The 18,713-nt window shown below is 47.1% G+C and overlaps 3 protein-coding genes and 1 pseudogene across 3 annotated transcripts in view; 2 read left to right on the forward strand and 2 right to left on the reverse strand.

Annotated features, from left to right (window-relative positions):
- Window positions 1-18,713, reverse strand: part of LOC117044871 — a 628,087-nt gene that overhangs the window by 530,355 nt on the left and 79,019 nt on the right. The window lies entirely within an intron of this gene.
- Window positions 1-18,713, forward strand: part of LOC117044870 — an 878,236-nt gene that overhangs the window by 424,545 nt on the left and 434,978 nt on the right. The window lies entirely within an intron of this gene.
- LOC117044917 (olfactory receptor 51H1-like) lies at window positions 4,690-5,529 on the reverse strand. The gene has a single exon (XM_033145711.1). The coding sequence runs from the start codon at window positions 5,527-5,529 to the stop codon at window positions 4,690-4,692; it is 840 nt and encodes a 279-aa protein (XP_033001602.1).
- On the forward strand, window positions 12,578-13,532 carry LOC117044980 (annotated as a pseudogene).

Genomic DNA, 18,713 nt, shown 5'->3' on the forward strand with positions numbered 1-18,713 from the left:
ATTCATCATCTCCCAGTGGGCAAGAGGGATGTGACCGGATATGACCAGAGACTGAAATCAGTGGAGGGTGGACGGAATTTTGATTTATTTATAATTTTTATAGAACAACAACACTGATCGAGACTGTGAAAAGCTGGAAGAATTGGCTTCTGGCCCAGTTGACAGGGCACTGACTGATATATGCAGGTTAGGCCCAGGATACCTCCCCCTTTATATACACAGTCGATCAATGCACTCTACAGGTGAGGGTCTCCTGCAGATACCGTCTTATCAGGAAGTCCCTTCCACACAATATAGGCACCTGACCTTTAGTGTGGTGGTGTCTCTGTTGTCTTTCCTGCACCTGCTAAAACCCTCCTCTTCCAGTTACAGGTGGGTAGCCGTGTTGGTCTGCCATAGTCAAAACAAAATCGAAAATTCTTTCTAGTAGCACCTTAGAGACCAACTGAGTTTGTTCCTGGTATGAGCTTTCGTGTGCATGCACACTTCTTCAGATACACTGAAACAGAAGTCACCAGATCCTTAAATATAGTGATAAGTGGGAAAACCAGTTTGTCCAACAGATCCATTTTCTGGGGTAGTGGGACATTCTGATTTGGAAAACCTTTCCACAAGCCTTTCAAGTGGACATCTCAATCCCTGTCTCAACTGCATTAGAACTGCTTTTACCACTTTTATAAATTGGATAGTTCTTAAATGTTTGTATGGTATTTATATTGGGATTTATTTATTTATTTAAAAAATGTTTTACATATGGAACTGTTTGCAACTGTTTTCACAGTTTTCTTGTTTTATGGCTGAAATTGTTCCATGTGCTTGATAATTGTATATTTTATTGTTGCAGTCCATCCCAGCACCAAGGGGTGAAGGGCAGGAAAGAAATCAAAGAGATAAACAAAAAACAAAATGTAGAAGATTATTTTACAATTGTTTATGGCTGTCATTGTCCTCAGTACCCCAGGACAGTGGACCCCCCCCCCCACACACACACGCAAAACAAAAACCCAAGAGCAGAGCAATACAACTCCAACGTATGGGCTCCTGTTTCAGGAAGCCAGTTGTTTTCCTGAATGGTGCAAAACCTCCTTCCAATATGAAATCAAATTAAATTCCAGCCTCTCTCAGGCCTTCCCAGGATGAATTGCAGCATTTTCAGTGTGATTCCACCTAAAGAATCCCTGGCAGGTGGCCACCCAACCTCTGCTTGAAAACCTTCAAGAAAAGATCCCGCCATCTTCTGAGGGAGTCTGTTCCACTGCTGAACAGTTCTTACCCTAAGAAAGTTCTTCCAAATGTTGAACCAGAATATCCTTCCTTGTCATTTGAATCCATCCATCCGGGTCTCACACTCTGAAGCAGCAGAAAACAAGCTTGCTCCATCTTCCATGTGGCATCCTACTGACAAGCTGGAACGTGTCAAGAGGAGGGCAACCAAAATGGTCCAAGGCCTGGAAACGATGCCTTATGAGGAACGGCTTAGGGAGCTGGGTATGTTTAGCCTGGAGAAGAGAAGGTTAAGGGGTGATATGATAGCCATGTTCAAATATAAAAGGATGTCATATAGAGGTGAAAGGTTGTTTTCTGCTGCTCCAGAGAAGCGGACACGGGGCAATGGATTCAAACTACAAGAAAGAAGATTCCACCTAAACATTAGGAAGAACTTCCTGACAGTGAGAGCTGTTCGGCAGTGGAATTTGCTGCCAAGGAGTGTGGTGGAGTCTCCTTCTTTGGAGGTCTTTAAGCGGAGGCTTGACAGCCATCTGTCAGGAATGCTTTGATGGTGTTTCCTGCTTGGCAGGGGGTTGGACTGGATGGCCCTTGTGGTTTCTTCCAACTGTAGGATTCTAGGATTCATCCCTTCAGATATCTGAAGATGGCCATCACATCACCTCTCAGTCTCCTCTTAGGATCTTAATAATCATATTGATCATACTGAAATACCAATAAGCAAAAAGGCCTCTGACTGAGATGTGCTCCCCCACCTTTAAACACTATAAAATAAAACCTGGTAAAAGAATCAGAACCAAATAGAAACCATCTCCATCATCTCATGGCCTCATGATGGGGGAAGACCTTTGCACTTACCTGACTCTATAGGACAACCCATAAACCTGAGAAGATTTCTCCCATGGTGGACACTGAGCCTGCTTTTGCTGTTCCTGGACTCCGACTCTGCTTTTTATGGCATTAAGCATGGTAGAAAACTGCTCTCCTGCAGGGAACCAATATGCCTCTGAACTGCCAGAAAATGGCTGAACCCCAGTGGGAAGAAAACATCTCTGAAATCCCAACAGCAATTACTAGAAAATCTTCACAGATCCTGCATAAGAAGCTGCAGTTCTGCTCTCAGAGGTTTTCAATAGATCACTCTCTGCTCCCATCTTCCATCAAACCAGAGAGGTGGGATGCAGACGTAATATATTAACAAGGAGAGAGTTGGGAAGGGATCCCAAGGGTCATCTGGCCCCAACCTCTGCAGTGTAGCCATATCAGCTAGAGCATCCATGACAGGTGGCCATCCAACCTCTGTGTTATGTACTGAGTTGAATAGGATCCAAAAGGCAGCAGTCTGATTGGTCCCAGAACAATAGGATTGAGATTGCAGCAGTCTGATTGGTCCCAGAACAATAGGATTGAGATTGCAGCAGTCTGATTGGTCCGCAGGAGCCACCCAATCCAGCTCCAGGTGGAAGTGAATCCGCAACCTGATTGGCATACAGGAGTATCCTGGAATTAGCCAATCACGTGGGGCCCATTGTGTAAATAGTGTATATAAAGCAAACGTTTTGGGGAAACTGCATTCCTCAATACTAAGAGCTGAATAAAGAGCATGAAATTCACACTGGACTCCGAGTATATTTCACTCTGCCTAAAAACCACCAAAGAAGGAGAGTCCATAATTTCCCAAGGGAGAGCATTCCACAGTTGAACAGCTCTTACCGTCACAAAGTTCTTCCTGGTGTCCAGTTGGAACCTTGTTTCTTGAAATTTGAAAAGGTTCTCAAGACAGTAAAACTTGGCTTAGTTACAATGTTGTGAAACTCCCTAAATAATTGGAACTCAAAAGAGGCTGGTGAGAGCCATGCTGTCTGATTACCTAGTTCCTCCCAAGGTGAGGGGAAATGGGCATAGCTAAGCCTAGCGGGATAGTTTTGTTGTTCAGTTGTTCAGTCATGTCCGCCTCTTCGTGACCCCATGGACCAGAGCACGCCAGGCACTCCTGTCTTTCACTGCCTCCCGCAGTTTGGCCAAACTCAGGCTAGTCGCTTCGAGAACACTGTCCCACCAGCGGGATAGTTTACTCTATGGTATTAACCCCTTCATGCAGTAATTAGCATGTTGGTTTTATTTTATTTTATTATTTTATTTTAATTTTAGAACAAATTGTATTCTTTAATTAAAGATTTTCTTGATTTACAAAAATATGTGCGATGTCTCTCTCTCTCTTATTTTTTCCATGCAACATGGTTTTATTTTATTTTATTTATTAAATTTGTATAGCACATTTCATCCATAGATCCTAAGGTGGTTCACAAAAAAGATAAAATACAAAAAAATACATAAAAACCAATCACACACACACACACACACACCTTTAAAAGGGTATAGGATGATAATCCCTTGAGTGTCCCATGGACTGCAAGAAGATCAAACCTATCCATTCTCAAGGAAATCGGCCCTGAGTGCTCACTAGAAGGACAGATCCTGAAGTTGAGGCTCCAGTACTTTGGCCACCTCATGAGAAGAGAAGACTCCCTGGAAAAGACCCTGATGTTGAGAAAGATGGAGGGCACAAGGAGAAGGGGACGACAGAGGATGAGATGGTTGGACAGTGTTCTCGAAGCTACTAACATGAGTTTGGCCAAACTGCGAGAGGCAGTGAAGGATAGGCGTGCCTGGCGTGCTCTGGTCCATGGGGGCACGAAGAGTCGGACACGACTGAACGACTGAACAACAACAACAAGGATGATAATCAGCCAAATACCTGGTGGAAGAGAAATGTTTTGGCCACCCACACCTCACTCGGACAGATGCTCAAGGAGGATACCACTGTGGCTGCTTATCCCACAGTTGGGTCGTAAGCTGTTTAGCACTTTGTATATTAAAGTTAACACATTGAATTAGCAATTAGGCAAACAAGCCGTTCACATAGGAATGGTGTTCCATGATCCCTTCCTGCAGCACCACTTACAATGCATGCAGCTGAATTTGGAATCAGCTGCAACTTCAGGGCTGTGCTGAAGGTTAGCCCCTCATAGAACACATTGCAAGAAGCCAGTCGAGAGGTGGCTGGAGTGCGGATCACTGTGACAGGACTCCTTCTGTGTCTGAACCCTGCATCTGGGAGCGGAGCCACTTGAACCCCCTTGGGTATTGATAACAGACCCCGCCTCACTTTCACCTCTGCCCTAAAATCAAGATCTGGGGTATGCAGAATTGTTTAGGGTGTTTCGTTTTTTAAAAAAGGACAAAGACCAGCTATTAAACAGGTATGGAAGCAGCATGGGATGGATGCATCAATCGATAAAAATAAAATACCTTTCTCTTCACTTTATCACAGAATCCTTCTTTGAAAGAAACATCTTTTCTTTAACTGCAAAACATTGCATATTCTTTCCGAATCTGCTGGGTCTTCACACTGTACACAACAGGATTGAGAAGTTGGGACAGCAACAAAAATGTTGGCCATCAGCATGTGGACAATGGGGGAAAGGTTCTCCCAAATCGATGCGCCATACTGGTGCCAATCATCGGGATGTAGAAGATCAAGATGGCAGAAATGTGGGCCACACAGGTGTTGAGAGCCTTCAGACACGCTTTTCGGGTTGCAATGCTCAAAACAGTCCTCAGAATCAGGATGTAGGATACAAGAATGCTCACAACATCCAACCCTAAAGAGGAAATAACTACTGTCAAACCATATAAGACGTTGACTCTTGTGTCTGCACAGGCTAACTTCATGGCATCTTGGTGGAGACAGTAGGAGTGAGAAAGGACATTGGATTGGCAGAAAGGGAGCCGTTTAATAAGAAAAGGGATTGGGAAAATAACACAAAGTCCTCTGGAGAAGACAACAATGCCTATTTTCACAATTGCTGAATTTGGCAGAAGTGACCTATATCTCAGTGGATGACGAATGGCAATCGAGCGATCCAATGCCATTGCCACAAGAATGCCAGACTCTATCCACTGAAAGGTATGGATGAAGAACATCTGGCTGATGCAGGCATTGAGTGGGATTTCTCTCGAGTCAAACCAATAGACCCCCAGCATTGTTGGCATGGTGGAGATGCAGAGGCCCAGATCCGAGCAGGCGAGCATGCAAAGGAAGAAGTACATGGGCTCATGGAGACTTTGGTCAATCTTGATGACATAGAGGATTGTGATGTTCCCAAGCAGAGTCAGGGCGTAGAGCACAAAGAGTGGGAAGGCCACCCAAGAGTTCTTCTCCTGCATCCCAGGGATGCCAATCAGGACAAAGGTTTGGTGGCTCACAAGGCTCTCGTTGAACCTGGTGATGGAGGACATCATTCCCCAATGCTTTTCTTCTTAGAAAGATTCTAAGGAGCCTGAAAATTGATACGAATATTGGAGGTTCTGAAATGATTTTACAGATTCTGTAAAGCTTATATTGTCATTCTGAACAGGACGAAATAGTTTAGTTTAGTCTAAAGAGGAAAGTTTTCATAGTAAGTCTGGAATGATCCTTCTACCGTGGCCAAATACAACCCTAACCCTCTGATGAATTCAATCCCCAACAGTCTCCCATTTCCAACCAGTGTGAATATCATTTTTCAACTTATTAGTTTTAACATTATTGTTTGTTATGGGGTATCAAAGAGACTCCCAGGTGTTGTTGTTCTTGAGGGTTGCAGCATGTGGTTTGACACTTTCATATTCTTTCAATTTCTCATCTGCAAATCAGAAATAATAATCACAATTCCATTGCTGGATTGGAAATGATATATGTAAATGACTAAATGTATTGCAGTGCCAGACCTTCGGGTCTCAAATTTGGGTGGCAGACTGCGCAATGCCAAAATCTGGCACCTCTCTGCCTTTCACACTCTATTCTAAATAATAGTTGTGGTGTCCCCTGCAGAACCCCTGAGGCAACTGCACTGCCTGTGCTCCCCTAAACCCACCTCTAAGGATTGGGTTAGCAGTATGGAGGTCTCACTCCATCTCCTCTTTTGAAAAGACGTCTTGAAGCTGAGGTGCTTCGTTTTGCAGCCCGCAGGCGAGAGTGCTCCTATAGGCAAGGCTTAGAACCATCTCCATCTTTTCATGGCCTCATGACTGAGAAAGACATCTCTGAAGTCAGTCAAGGGAAAACACATCTGCATTGCATCTCATGCAGTCATTTGCACTTACCTGAGTTTATGGTGCAGCTCATGAACCTGACACAACTTCTTCCAGGCTGCCTTTGCTGCTCCAAGAGGGAATCTGCCTGTGCCTTTTATGGCATGGAAGGTTACAGTAAATCTGTTTTCCCTCAGAGAGGCCAGCTGCCCCAAGACGCCAGAAAACTGGGAAGAGACATTTGAAATCCCAACAGCAATTACAAGGGAATCCCCACGGACCTGCAGTTGTCTTCTCAGAGACTCTGTGCCCCCCATTTTCTTTCTGTGCCAGAAAAATTACAGGTTCTGCCCAAATCGCCAAGCTATGCACATTTCTGTTCCCTTTCAACTTTTAAATGTAGTTAATCCCTCTCCTTGTTGCCTCTTTCCTCCTTCATTCTCGTGGAGGAGTTCCATGCCTCGGAACGGAAAACTAATTTGGAACTTAATATGGAGATCGAACCTGTAACCTTTGTGTTATCAGCCCCACACTCTAACCAACAGATCTCTCCATAGGCTACCCATGATGCTGTGTTCCAAGTCCCCACATGATGACTACCCATAGCATCATATAAATATGCTGGGTTCAGTTGTTCTGCTTCACATGGGCGGTACCACTTTTGAATGCTCTCCCCATGTTCTTTTTAAATTCCCAACGGCAATGAAAATAAAGTCATATCAGGCAAATAGTTTGGCTACAATCTACTCCCTGTCGTCGTTACCTTCTAATAGTAGGGAGCGTTTAACAGAAGGGAACATTCAAAATGTGAATGATCTGCAAACTGGAATTGGTGCAGTTCACTCTACCAAAACATTCTGCTGTATGTGTAGGATACAGCCTTTGATCCTGTGGTGTCTTAGCATTTGCAAAGTGGATGATTATCACATTGTCAGTCACTGGATTGTGGCCAATGGGTGTTAGAAAACAGTCTAGTAATACACAATGGAAATTGAGAGAGGGGGGGAGGGAGAGAGGGAGGGAGAGAGAGAATCACAGGAAAGCTAAGATGGCATCATTTAGGATCTCACAGACCGAAAGCTAAAGGGCAAAGCAGTCCCCCGATCCCACTCTGCAAGAGCGGAACTACTGTATCATCTCCTCTCCTACATCCAATGCACAGAGCCACGCCTGGAGGACATGATGGTCTGCAGAGATAGCAAGGAGGATATTGCCACACTCCACTCTCTTTCTTGATCAGAATCATCAGCCAAGATGATCAAGGCCATTCGAGTGCCAAGAACAGGCCTGAAGCCAGATTGGAAGGCATGAAGCAGATCAAGGGGAAACTCATCTGCTTTGCGTCTCAAGCAGTCCTTTGCACTTACACTAGCACACGGGTCAAACACAAGGTCCGTGGGCCGAATCCGGCCCCCAGACCTCATCATGTGGCCCGTGTAGCCGCCGCCGGCCACAGGAGCAGAGGGAGGCTCCGCGCCGCCTGGGGCGGCAGCGCGGAGGAGGCACCCCCCCCTGGGGGCGGGGCGTCGTGACGTCACGACGCAACATCAGGACTGAGTGCGCACGCGCAAGATGTCGCATGTGCGCACTCCGTTGCTGGGCTCCCGCTGCTGCTGCCGCTTCCGCAGCGACTTTGCGAGCCCTCTGAGTGAAAAAGCGGCTTGGGGGGGCTGCCGTGCGCGATCGGCAGCTGCCCCCAAGCCGCCTTTTCATCCGGCGGGCTCGCAAAGTCGCTGCGGAAGCGGCAGCAGCAGCGGGAGCCCAGCGACAGAGTGCACACGCGTGACATTATTACTTACATTATTACAAAAAACAGTCATAATTGAATGCAGTGACAATAATTTATGATAAAGAGTGGACACATACCGGTAGTCCTACAGATACAACCGGCCCTTTGAGAGTGACCAAACTGCTGGTGCGGCCCCCGATGAATTTGAGTTTGGCACCCCTGCACTAGCAGCTATGAACCTGAAGAAATTTTTCCCATGGTGAATGCTGAGCCTGCCTCTGCTGTTGAGTTTATACGGTGTCAGAGCTCCCAACTGGTCTGATAAAACTCTGTATTGCTTCTTACTCCCATGAATCTGAGACTGGTTAAATGCTAATCTGGCCTCAAGTGAGCTGTTAAATGCCTTGCTTGAGAAGAAGGCAAAGTTTTGTCCTCATGGCTCTCCTATCTCCTCTCAATTACCCATTAAGGGGAGCTTTGCAACTCTGCTGCTTTAAGCAGGGGTGTAGCGAGGTAAATTGGTACCCGGGGGGGGATTTTTTGGCACCCCCCCCCCCATTGATTCCCCCCCTGCAAAAATGTTTTTTACGTTATTTCATATTTTCTTACAAAGGAATAATAACAAGTAATAATAAAAAAACCTTTTATTTATATCCCACCCTCCCCAGCCGAAGTCGGGGCTCAGGGTGGCTAACATCAGATACATACACTGGTATAAAATCAACAATAATTAATTACCATCCTAAAACATCTCAAAATCAAATTAAAGTCTAATTAGATGGCTTTCCACAGGGTTAGGGTTGGGAACAGTAAGTGCTCCACTGAACTGAAATTTCAGCCTTCACGACATAGGAAAACCAGCCAAGTAGCAGCTATTTTGGTGGAGGAGGGTCAAGATATTACCGATATGCATGAAATTTCATATATAGCTATATAATCCCTGTATAGTAAGATAAGACCTTCGGAGCATGGCATTTTTAAAAAATAATAATAATTTATTTTTAGTAGGGCAGAATTGTTCCTTGATATTTGTCACCCCCTCCATTATGGAACATGGGGTGGTCCGCCCCCCTACACCCCCCCTTGCTACGCCCCTGGCTTCAGGGCTTTTTACACCCCACGTGGCAAGTGCAATGCAATCCTAAGTGAAGGGACGCAGGGTGGTGCTGTGGTCTAAACCACTGAGTCTCTTGGGCTTGCAATCGGAAGGTTGGCGGTTCAAATCCCTGCGCTGGGTGTAGCTCCCGTTGCTCGGTCCCAGCTTCTGCCAACCTAGCAGTTGAAAGCACGCCAAAAAGGTGCCAGTAGATAAATAGGTACCACTGCGGCGGGAGGTAATGGTGTTTCTGTGTGCTCTAGCTTCTGTCATGGTGTCCCTTTGTTCCAGAAGCAGTTTAGTCATACTGGCCACATGACCCGGAAAGCTGTCAGAGGACAAACGCCGGCTCCCTCAGCCTGAAAGCGAGATGAGCGCCGCAACCCCATTTGTCCAGACTTAACCGTCCAGGGGTCCTTTACCTTTTTGCATCCTAAGTGCTGCAAGCATCTAGAAGCCATTTTTGTTAGAAAGCAAGTGGAGAAAGAACCTTGGACCACATCATAAAAAATGAGCAAATATAAGTTGGAGGAATCTCTGCTTGTACAGATTCTAGGCCCTTCATACAGTGGCAGAGCTTCATGCTCCGGCACCGGGGGCGGGAAGCAGGGGGAGGCGGGGCTGGCGCGCGTTCTGGGGGCGTGGCTCGCCAAGATGGAACCCTATCAGGATCCCACTGCCCGGGCACCCCGCCCCCTACGCCCCGCCCTTCCTATGCCAGTGCCTTCATATGTTGAATGGGAGGTTCAGTCCACATTGTGGAACTACTCAAAATTCCTCCCCCATCCCAGGTTTGACGGTTCAGTCTTCCCTCAATTTCTCATGGCATAGATGGCTTCCATTCAAGCCAGCTCCCCCGCCCGCCCTCACACTATCCTCTTTTTGTTCTTCCTCCCACTCCCCACCAAAAAGTCAAACATTGTAAAAAGGTCTAAAACTTGAGGCTCCCCAAGATCCTCAAGGAGGTGTGATATCTCAGCATGAAGGGTTGCTGGAAGGGAAGGGCAAATCTATGCTTTTGCCATAGGTGTTGTTCCAGAAGTATGGATTGGAAAGATTCACTTTTGAATGCGAACAGAATCAAATTTCTCGCCCCATTTGGGGCGCATCTCCTTGTCTATCCTTATGAAGATAGGAGCACACACAAGATCTCCAGAATGTCTGGCCCAGAGCTGAACTCCAGACCTGGCCCAGGAGCTTTAGAGATTCCGAGTAATTGTCACCAGGTTTCAGAGATCTCCTCCCCCTGAGACAAAGCAGTTTTCTGGCAGTTTTGAGACAGCCTCTCTCCCAGAGGGGAAACGTTTTTCCCATAATTGTCAACGCCATAAAAAGAACAGGGATAATCTCTCCTGGAACAGCAGGGCAGGCTGAGTGTTTGCTGCTGCGGGAAAACGTGTCACACTGACCACGCCCATAAAGTCAGGTATGAGCAAAGTACTGTTTGAGATATAAACATTTTGATCAGTTCCAGATAGATCTCTCACAGTATTGTGAAATGACAGAGCTTGCATCTCTTAAGTGTGGATAGCATAAGAACCATCAGAACAGCCCTGCAGCAACAGACCAGAGTCCAGCTGGTCCCTGACCATTTCATTTTGGAAGTCTTTGCTTTAGAACTCAGGGATCTTTGGCATTTCTGCTTTCCTCTGTTGGTTGTTTTTAGTTCATTTGCTTTCAGTTTGCATCTGTGTTATGTCCACATTGGCATTGGCAATTTTCACACCTTTCTTTTTTGGTCACTCGGTACTTATAAACAGTAATACAAGAACAGTCTAACAACCTGTTCCCAGCAGAGAAGAGAAGTGTCCAGAGGTCCGCCAATTCCGCTCACAGCCAAATATATGCACCTGGGATGCCAGGTGGGTCCAACAGGAAGGATGCTTGTGAAACTTCAGCTGGTGGAGCCTAGATGCTTCAAAGGCAAGGGTGTTTAGGGAATGCCCTGTGGATGGACCCCTCAAGAGGATTGGTTTGGGGGTGTTTAGATTTATCATAGAATCATAGAGTTGGAAGAGACCACAGGGCCACCCAGTCCAACACCTGCCAAGCAGGAAACACCATCAAAGCATCCTGACAGATGGCTATCAAGCCTCCCTTAAAGACCTCCAAAGAAGGAGACTCCACCACACTCCTTGGCAGCAAATCCCACTGTCCAACAGCTCTTACTGTCAGGAAGTTCTTCCTAATGTTTAGGTGGAATCTTCTTTCTTGTAGTTTGAATCCATTGCTCCGTGTCCGCTTCTCTGGAGCAGCAGAAAACAACCTTTCTCCCTCCTCTAGATGACATCCTTTTATATATATATTTGAACATGGCTATCATATCCCCCCTTAACCTTCTCTTTTCCAGGCTAAACATACCCAGCTCCCTAAGCTGTTCCTCATAAGGCTCGTTTCCAGGCCTTGGACCATTTGGTTGCTCTCTCTGGACAACCTTCCAGCTTGTCAGTATCCTTCTTGAACTGTGGTGCCCAGAACTGGGACACAGTATTCCAGGTGAGTCTGACCAGAGCGGAATACAGTGCTACTATTACTTTCCCTTGATCTAGATGCTATACTCCTATTGATGCAGCCCAGAATTGCATTGGCTTTTTTAGCTGCTGCACCACACTGTTGACTCATGTCAAGTTTGTGGTCTACCAAGACTCCGAGATCCTTTTCACATGTACTACTCTCAAGCCATGTGTCACCCATCCTGTATTTGTGCCTTTCTTTTTTTTTGCCCAAGTGTAGTACTTTACATTTCTCCCTGTTGAAATTCATCTGTTTGCTTTGGCCCAGTTCTCTAATCTGTTAAGGTCATTTGAAGGGTGATCCTGTCCTCTGGGGTATAGCCACCCCTCCCAATTTGGTGTCATCTGCAAACTTGATCAGGATGCCTCAAGCCCATCAGCTCCCAGATCAGACTACAGCCACTACACAAATCAGTAGTGCTAAACTCTCACCAGGCTCCAGAATAGAGCGGAAGAAAAGCAGGGCTGTCCACTGTTTTGCTGAAAAACCAGTTCCCATCAGTTCTCCACAAGAGAGGCTGAGCAGACATTCCAATAGGCTACTGCTGGTAGTCACTGCAACAACTGTAGCTTTAAGTGCAGGATAGCTTCTTCTGCTTCCCTCCCCATGCCATTCCCTGCCACATAATTTTACATAGAAACCTAAGAGCAGAAACCCTCTCACAAATGAACTTCACAAGCCACTTTGGGCAGCAGGTGTGGATTAAAACTCTGTAAATACAAAATGAATAAATCATACAATTGACACTGGTTGGCTTGGAAGAGTGAATCAATGTCAGAGTTGGAATATTTCTTTCTTTGAATGTGTTTTGAGGCTCGAATACAATGTCTGATGTTGGACTAAACTAGGACAGAAGCTGTAAATCATCCAGATTTCCAATTTCCATTTGACTTTTATTCCTTTAATATCTTTCCACCAAAAGCACCAGGTGAATGATGTCCTCCATCCCCAGGTTCAACGACAGCCTTGTGAGCCACCAAACCTTTGTCCTGATTGGCATCCCTGGGATGCAGGAGAAGAACTCTTGGGTGGCCTTCCCTCTCTTTGTACTCTATGCCCTGACTCTGCTGGGAACATCACGATCCTCTATGTGATCAAGACTGACCAAAGCCTCCATGAGCCCATGTACTTCTTCCTTTGCATGCTCGCCTGCTCGGATCTGGGCCTCTGCATCTCCACCATGCCAACAATGCTGGGGGTCTATTGGTTTGACTCGAGAGAAATCCCACTCAATGGCTGCATCAGCCAGATGTTCTTCATCCATACCTTTCAGTGGATAGAGTCTGGCATTCTTGTGGCAATGGCTTTTGACCGGTTCATTGCCATCCGTGATCCACTGAGATACAGATCACGTCTTCCAAATACGTTAATTGCAAAATAGGCATAGCTGTCTTTTCCAGAGGTTTCTGTGTCTGCTTCCAGTCCCGTTTCTCATTAAACGGCTCCCTTTCTGCAGATCCAATGTCCTTTCTCACTCCTACTGTCTCCACCAAGATGCCATGAAGTTAGCCTGCGCAGACACAAGAGTCAACGTCTTATATGGTTTGATCGCAGTCATGTGCACAGTAATGTTGGATGTTCTCATCATTCTCGTATCATATGTCCTGATTCTGAAGACTGTTTTGAGCATTGCATCCCGAAAAGAGTGTCTGAAGGCTCTCAACACCTGTGTGGCCCACATTTCTGCCATTTGATTTTCTATGTGCCAATGATTGGCATCAGTATGGCACATCGATTTGGGAGACACCTTTCCCCCATTGTCCACATGCTGATGGCCAACATTTTTGTTACGGTCCCTCCACTTCTCAATCTGTTGTGTATAGCGTGAAGACCCAGCAGATTCGACAGAGGTTGTGCAACATTTTCCAGTTTAGAAAAAGTAGGGGTTGATATTATTTTGAAATGCCTTTTATCACTGAAGGATAATTATTTGATATAGTGGTTTAAAATTAGGAATGTGTTGAAACCATATCTCCTCCAGAAGTCTCTGTGTCTGCTTCCCATTTACATTTCTTATTAAATGGCTTCCTTTCTGCCAATCTAATGTGCTTACTCATTCATACTGTCTTCACCCAGACACAATGAAGTTAGCCTGTTTTGGCGCAAAAGTCAAGATTCGTATGGTTTGCAGAGACACAGCTAACTTCATATAGACCCCATTAGAGAACTGGATTTTCTGTAACCCTTTCCCCACAAATATTGTGCATTTAGTGTGCTTGTAGTAGTAACTCCACTTTTAAATGTGAACAGAATCGAATTTCTCCCCCATTTGGGCACATCTCCTTTGTCTACCCTTATGAAAGAGAAGAGCACACAAGATCTCCAGAATGTCTGGATCAGAACTCCAGGACCTTGCTCAGGCGCTCTTAGAGATTTCCCAGTAATCTCCAAGAGTATCTGGTACAACCATTTAAAGATGAATGCCATGGGCGGCGCTAGGGGGGTGCGGTGGGGGCGGTACGCCACGGGTTGACAGGGGAGGGTGGGGGTGACAAGCGGCAGCCCCTCCCACCATTCCCACACGCTGCCGCTCCCTCCGTCACCCCTGGAGCAACAGCGCACGGCCGCGTGAGCACCCCGTCCGTTGCAGCGCTGCTGCTCCCAGGGTGACCGGCAGCGTGGGGAGTGGCGGGAGGGGCTGCCGCTTGTGACCCCCACGCGCCGCCGCTCGCTCCATCGCCCTGGGAGCAACAACGCACGGCCGAGGCAGCACCCCGTCCGTGCAGCGCTGCTGCTCCCAGGGTGACCGGCAGCGTGGGGAGTGGCGGGAGGGGCTGCCGCTTGTGACCCCCCACGCGCCGCCGCTCGCTCCATCGCCCTGGAGCAACAACGCATCGGCCGAGGCAGCACCCCGTCCGTGCAGCGCTGCTGCTCCCAGGGTGACCGGCAGCGTGGGGAGTGGCGGGAGGGGCTGCCCGCTTGTGACCCCCACGCGCCGCCGCTCGCTCCATCGCCCTGGGAGCAACAACGCACGGCCGAGGCAGCAACCCGTCCGTGCAGCGCTGCTGCTCCCAGGGTGACCGGCAGCGTGGGGAGTGGCGGGAGGGGCTGCCGCTTGTGACCCCCACGCGCCGCCGCTCGCTCCATCGCCCTGGGAGCAACAAACGCACGGCCGAGGCAGCACCCCGTCCTTGCAGCGCTGCTTGCTCCCGGGGTGACCGGCCGTGCATGGGGAGTGGCGGGAGGGGCTGCCGCTTGTCACCCCCACACGCTGCCACTCGCTCCATTACCCCTGGAGCAGCAGCAGCGCATGGTGTGTGCGGTGCTGCTGCTCCCGTGGCAACGGACGTGAACGGCGGCGCGTGGGGTGACAAGCGGCAGCCCCTCCCACCATTCCCACGAGCTGCTGCTCCCTCCGTCACCCTGGGAGCGGCAGCGCACGGCTCGACGGCGGAGTGCACCTGCACGACATTTTGGACCGCCGCTTCCACGGCCTCCTTTTGAGCCGCAGAGCTTAAAAGGGGGCTCTTCGGCTTAAAGGGGGGCTGCAGAAGTGGCGGCAGCACTCCCAGAAATGCCCCGGGGGTGGGCCGCCGTGACGTCATGGCGCCCTGCCCCCGGGGCATTTCCTTTCCCGCCCCGGGTAGCGTGGAGCCTTCCTCCGCTACTGAATGAATGAGATTTTAAATATTGGGAAAGTATGAGAGTCTTCGACAGAGGCCTATATCACATTGATCCCAAAGATAAGAAGATAAAGTCCCTAACAGAGAAGAATGGCAGACTAAGCTGATGGACTATGCCGAAATGCCAAAACTGACCGGAAAGTTCAGGAACCAAGAAGACAAAAAGTTCAATAAAGAACGGGGGGGGGGGGTTATAATTTATCTAGGAGGCCACTGTAAGCAGATGGAAACATTAGTATTCTAATACCACTTGTAATGTAGCAAGTATCATGGACAATATGGACAGACATAAAATATGATTATGAAAAAATATGCAGTTGAAAGGTAGACAATAGGACCCATGGAGGGGAGGGTGGGAAGTCTGGCGATTCAGAGAAATCTCTCAATATATATTTTGTATTGTTATAATTGTAAAATCAAATAAAAAATATTTCCCAAAGAAGAGAGATTTCCAAGTAATTGCCCCTGGGTTTCAGAGATCTCCTCCCCCTGAGACAAAGCAGTTTTCTGGCAGTTTTGAGACAGCCTCTCTCCCAGAGGGGAAACGTTTTTTCCACAATTGTCAACGCCATAAAAAGCACAGGGATAATCTCTCCTGGAACAGCAAAGGCACGCTGAGTGTTTGCTGCTGCAGAAAACGTGTCACATTGACCACGCCATAAAGTCAGGTATGTGCAAAGCACTGTTTGAGATGTAAACATTTTGATCAGTTCCAGATAGATAGATCTCTCACAGTATTGTGAACTGACAGAGCTTGCATCTCTTAAGTATGGAGCTTGCATCGCTCTGGTCAGACCTCACCTGGAATACTGTGTCCAGTTCTGGGCACCACAGTTCAAGAAGGATACTGACAAGCTGGAACGTGTCCAGAGGAGGGCAACCAAAGAGGTCAAAGGCCTGGAAACAATGCCTTATGAGGAACGGCTTAGGGAGCTGGGTATGTTTTAGCCTGGAGAAGAGGATGTAAGGGGTGATATGATAGCCATGTTCAAATATATCAAAGGATGTCACATAGAGGAGGGAGAAAGGTTGTTTTCTGCTGCTCCAGAGAAGCGGACACGGGGCAATGGATTCAAACTACAAGAAAGAGGATTCCACCTAAACATTAGGAAGAACTTCCTGACCGTGAGAGCTGTTCGGCAGTGGAATTTGCTGCCAAGGAGTGTGGTGGAGTCTCCTTCTTTGGAGGTCTTTAAGCAGAGACTTGACAGCCAGGAATGCTTGGATGGTGTTTCCTGCTTGGCAGGGGGTTGGACTGGATGGCCCTTGGGGTCTCTTCCAACTCTAGGATTCTATGATTCTATGGATAGCATAAGAACCTCAGAACAGCCCTGCAGCAACAGACCAAGAGTCCAGCTGGTCCCTGACCGTTCATTTTGAAGTCTTTGCTTTAGAGCTCCGTGGATCTTTGGCATTTCTGCCAAAGAAGGTAGGCTTCAAAAACCTTTTGTGAAATGGCAGAAAATCTGCATTTAATAGCTATTTTGAGAAATAAACATTTATTAGATAGGGAATTCATGTTTTATTCACATGTGCATGAATGCAGTGCCAGAATCGATGCCCTCTGGATATCTAAAGTATTGGAATTCATAGTAAGAAAAATAGAAAGAATACCAAGAACATTATCGGACCATAACCCTTTATTAATGGAGTCACTGGGTACTTCTAAATAGTAATATAAAAATAGCCTAACAACCTGTTCCCAGCAGGAGGAAGAGAAGTGTCCAAGAGTTCCGCCAAGTCCGCTCACAGCGAAATATATGCACCTGGGATGCCAGGTGGGTCCAACAGGAAGAATGCTTGTGGAAACTTCAGCTGTGGAGCCTGTTGTTGTTGTTGTTGTTGTTGTTGTTCAGTCGTTCAGTCGTGTCCGACTCTCCGTGACCCCCTGGACCAGAGCACGCCAGGCACCCCTATCCTCCACTGCCTCTCGCAGTTTGGCCAAACTCATGTTAGTAGCTTCGAGAACACTGTCCAACCATCTCATCCCCTGTCGTCCCCTTCTCCTTGTGCCCTCCATCTTTCCCAACATCAGGGTCTTTTCCAGGGAGTCTTCTCTTCTCATGAGGTGGCCAAAGTACTGGAGCCTCAACTTCAGGATCTGTCCTTCTAGGATCACTCAGGGCCGATTTCCTTGAGAATGGATAGGTTTGATCTTCTTGCAGTCCATGGGACTCTCAAGATTCTCCTCCAGCACCATAATTCAAAAGCATCAATTCTAAATGCTTCAAAGGCAAGGTGTGTTTAGGGAACGCCCTGTGGGTGGCCCCTCAAGAAGGATTGTTTTGGGGGTGTTTAGCCAGGAGAAGAGAAGATTGGGAAGTGATCTGATAGCCATCTTCAAATAGCTGGAGGGCTGTCCATGGATGGAGCGTGCTTGTTTTCTCCTGTTCTGGAGAGGAGGACCTGAACCGATGGAATGAAATTACAAGAAAGGATATTCTGACTAAGCAGTGGGGGGGGGGGACTTTATGTTGATCAGAGCTATAAAAACATCCTAGCATCAGCCCTTTCCTTAAAAACAGCTCCAAAAGTTCTGCAGGGATAAATCTGTCTTCACCTGCTGGCGAAAGGATATGAAGGAGGAAGCCAATAGAACATCTCTAGGAAGAGAGTTCCAAAGTCTGGGAGCAGCCACCAAGAAGTCCCTCTCCCGTGTCCCCACCAAATGTGCCTAGGAGGGTGATGGGACTGAGAGATAAGCCTCCCCCAAAGATCTCAGAGCCCAGGCAGATTCATATGAGAGAATATGATCTGTCAGATAGGCTGGACCTAAGCCATGGATAGCAGAGGCTTGAATTAATTCTAAGCAAAAACAACAAAACAATCAGGAAAACGTGCGTGAAAAGGCTGATTTGAAAGTTCAACTTATGTGAATGGTGGTGTATTGAGCATCATATGCTAATGAGCATTTGCTTTAGCATATACATGCACTCCTTGGATTAATTATAAGCTTATTTTCTGTATTACCCCCCCCCCAAATGTGTCCCAATGTGTTTCCAAATGCATACACGGTTCCTTATCTTTTCCTTCCCCAAGTTGGATTTATGTATAATGTGCTTTTGATTTTCCTTTGATATGTTTTAGGAATATGGTAACATCTTGAACACACTGAAATACAGTCACTAGTTTTTTTTCGATTATGCACTTAAAATATATTTTTTTTAAACTGATTTCAGCCTCTGGTCATATCTGGCCCCAACCCACTTGTCCACTGGAGCTCCAAAATTAAGGACCTTAGTTTCCAGATTCCTTGACAGAAGAGGAGGTGGGGTAAGACTAGCTTCTCTTTCAGCTGCACAGTTATCCATTCTGCCATTTAGATAGGGGCTTGAAAGGGGGGAATGAGGCATGTATCTTAGACTCATGGCAATCATTTTGTGATAAGGGCAACACTGCCATTTCTTAGTACAGTGGTACCTCAGGTTAAGAACTTAATTCGCTCTTG

The sequence above is a fragment of the Lacerta agilis genome, chromosome 4 (assembly GCF_009819535.1).
Source record: "Lacerta agilis isolate rLacAgi1 chromosome 4, rLacAgi1.pri, whole genome shotgun sequence".
Taxonomy (NCBI): domain Eukaryota; kingdom Metazoa; phylum Chordata; class Lepidosauria; order Squamata; family Lacertidae; genus Lacerta; species Lacerta agilis.

What these genes read in the sequence shown, in the direction of transcription:
- LOC117044917 (XM_033145711.1), bottom strand. Translation starts at nt 5,529, where the DNA reads ATGTCCTCCATCACCAGGTTCAACGAGAGCCTTGTGAGCCACCAAACC.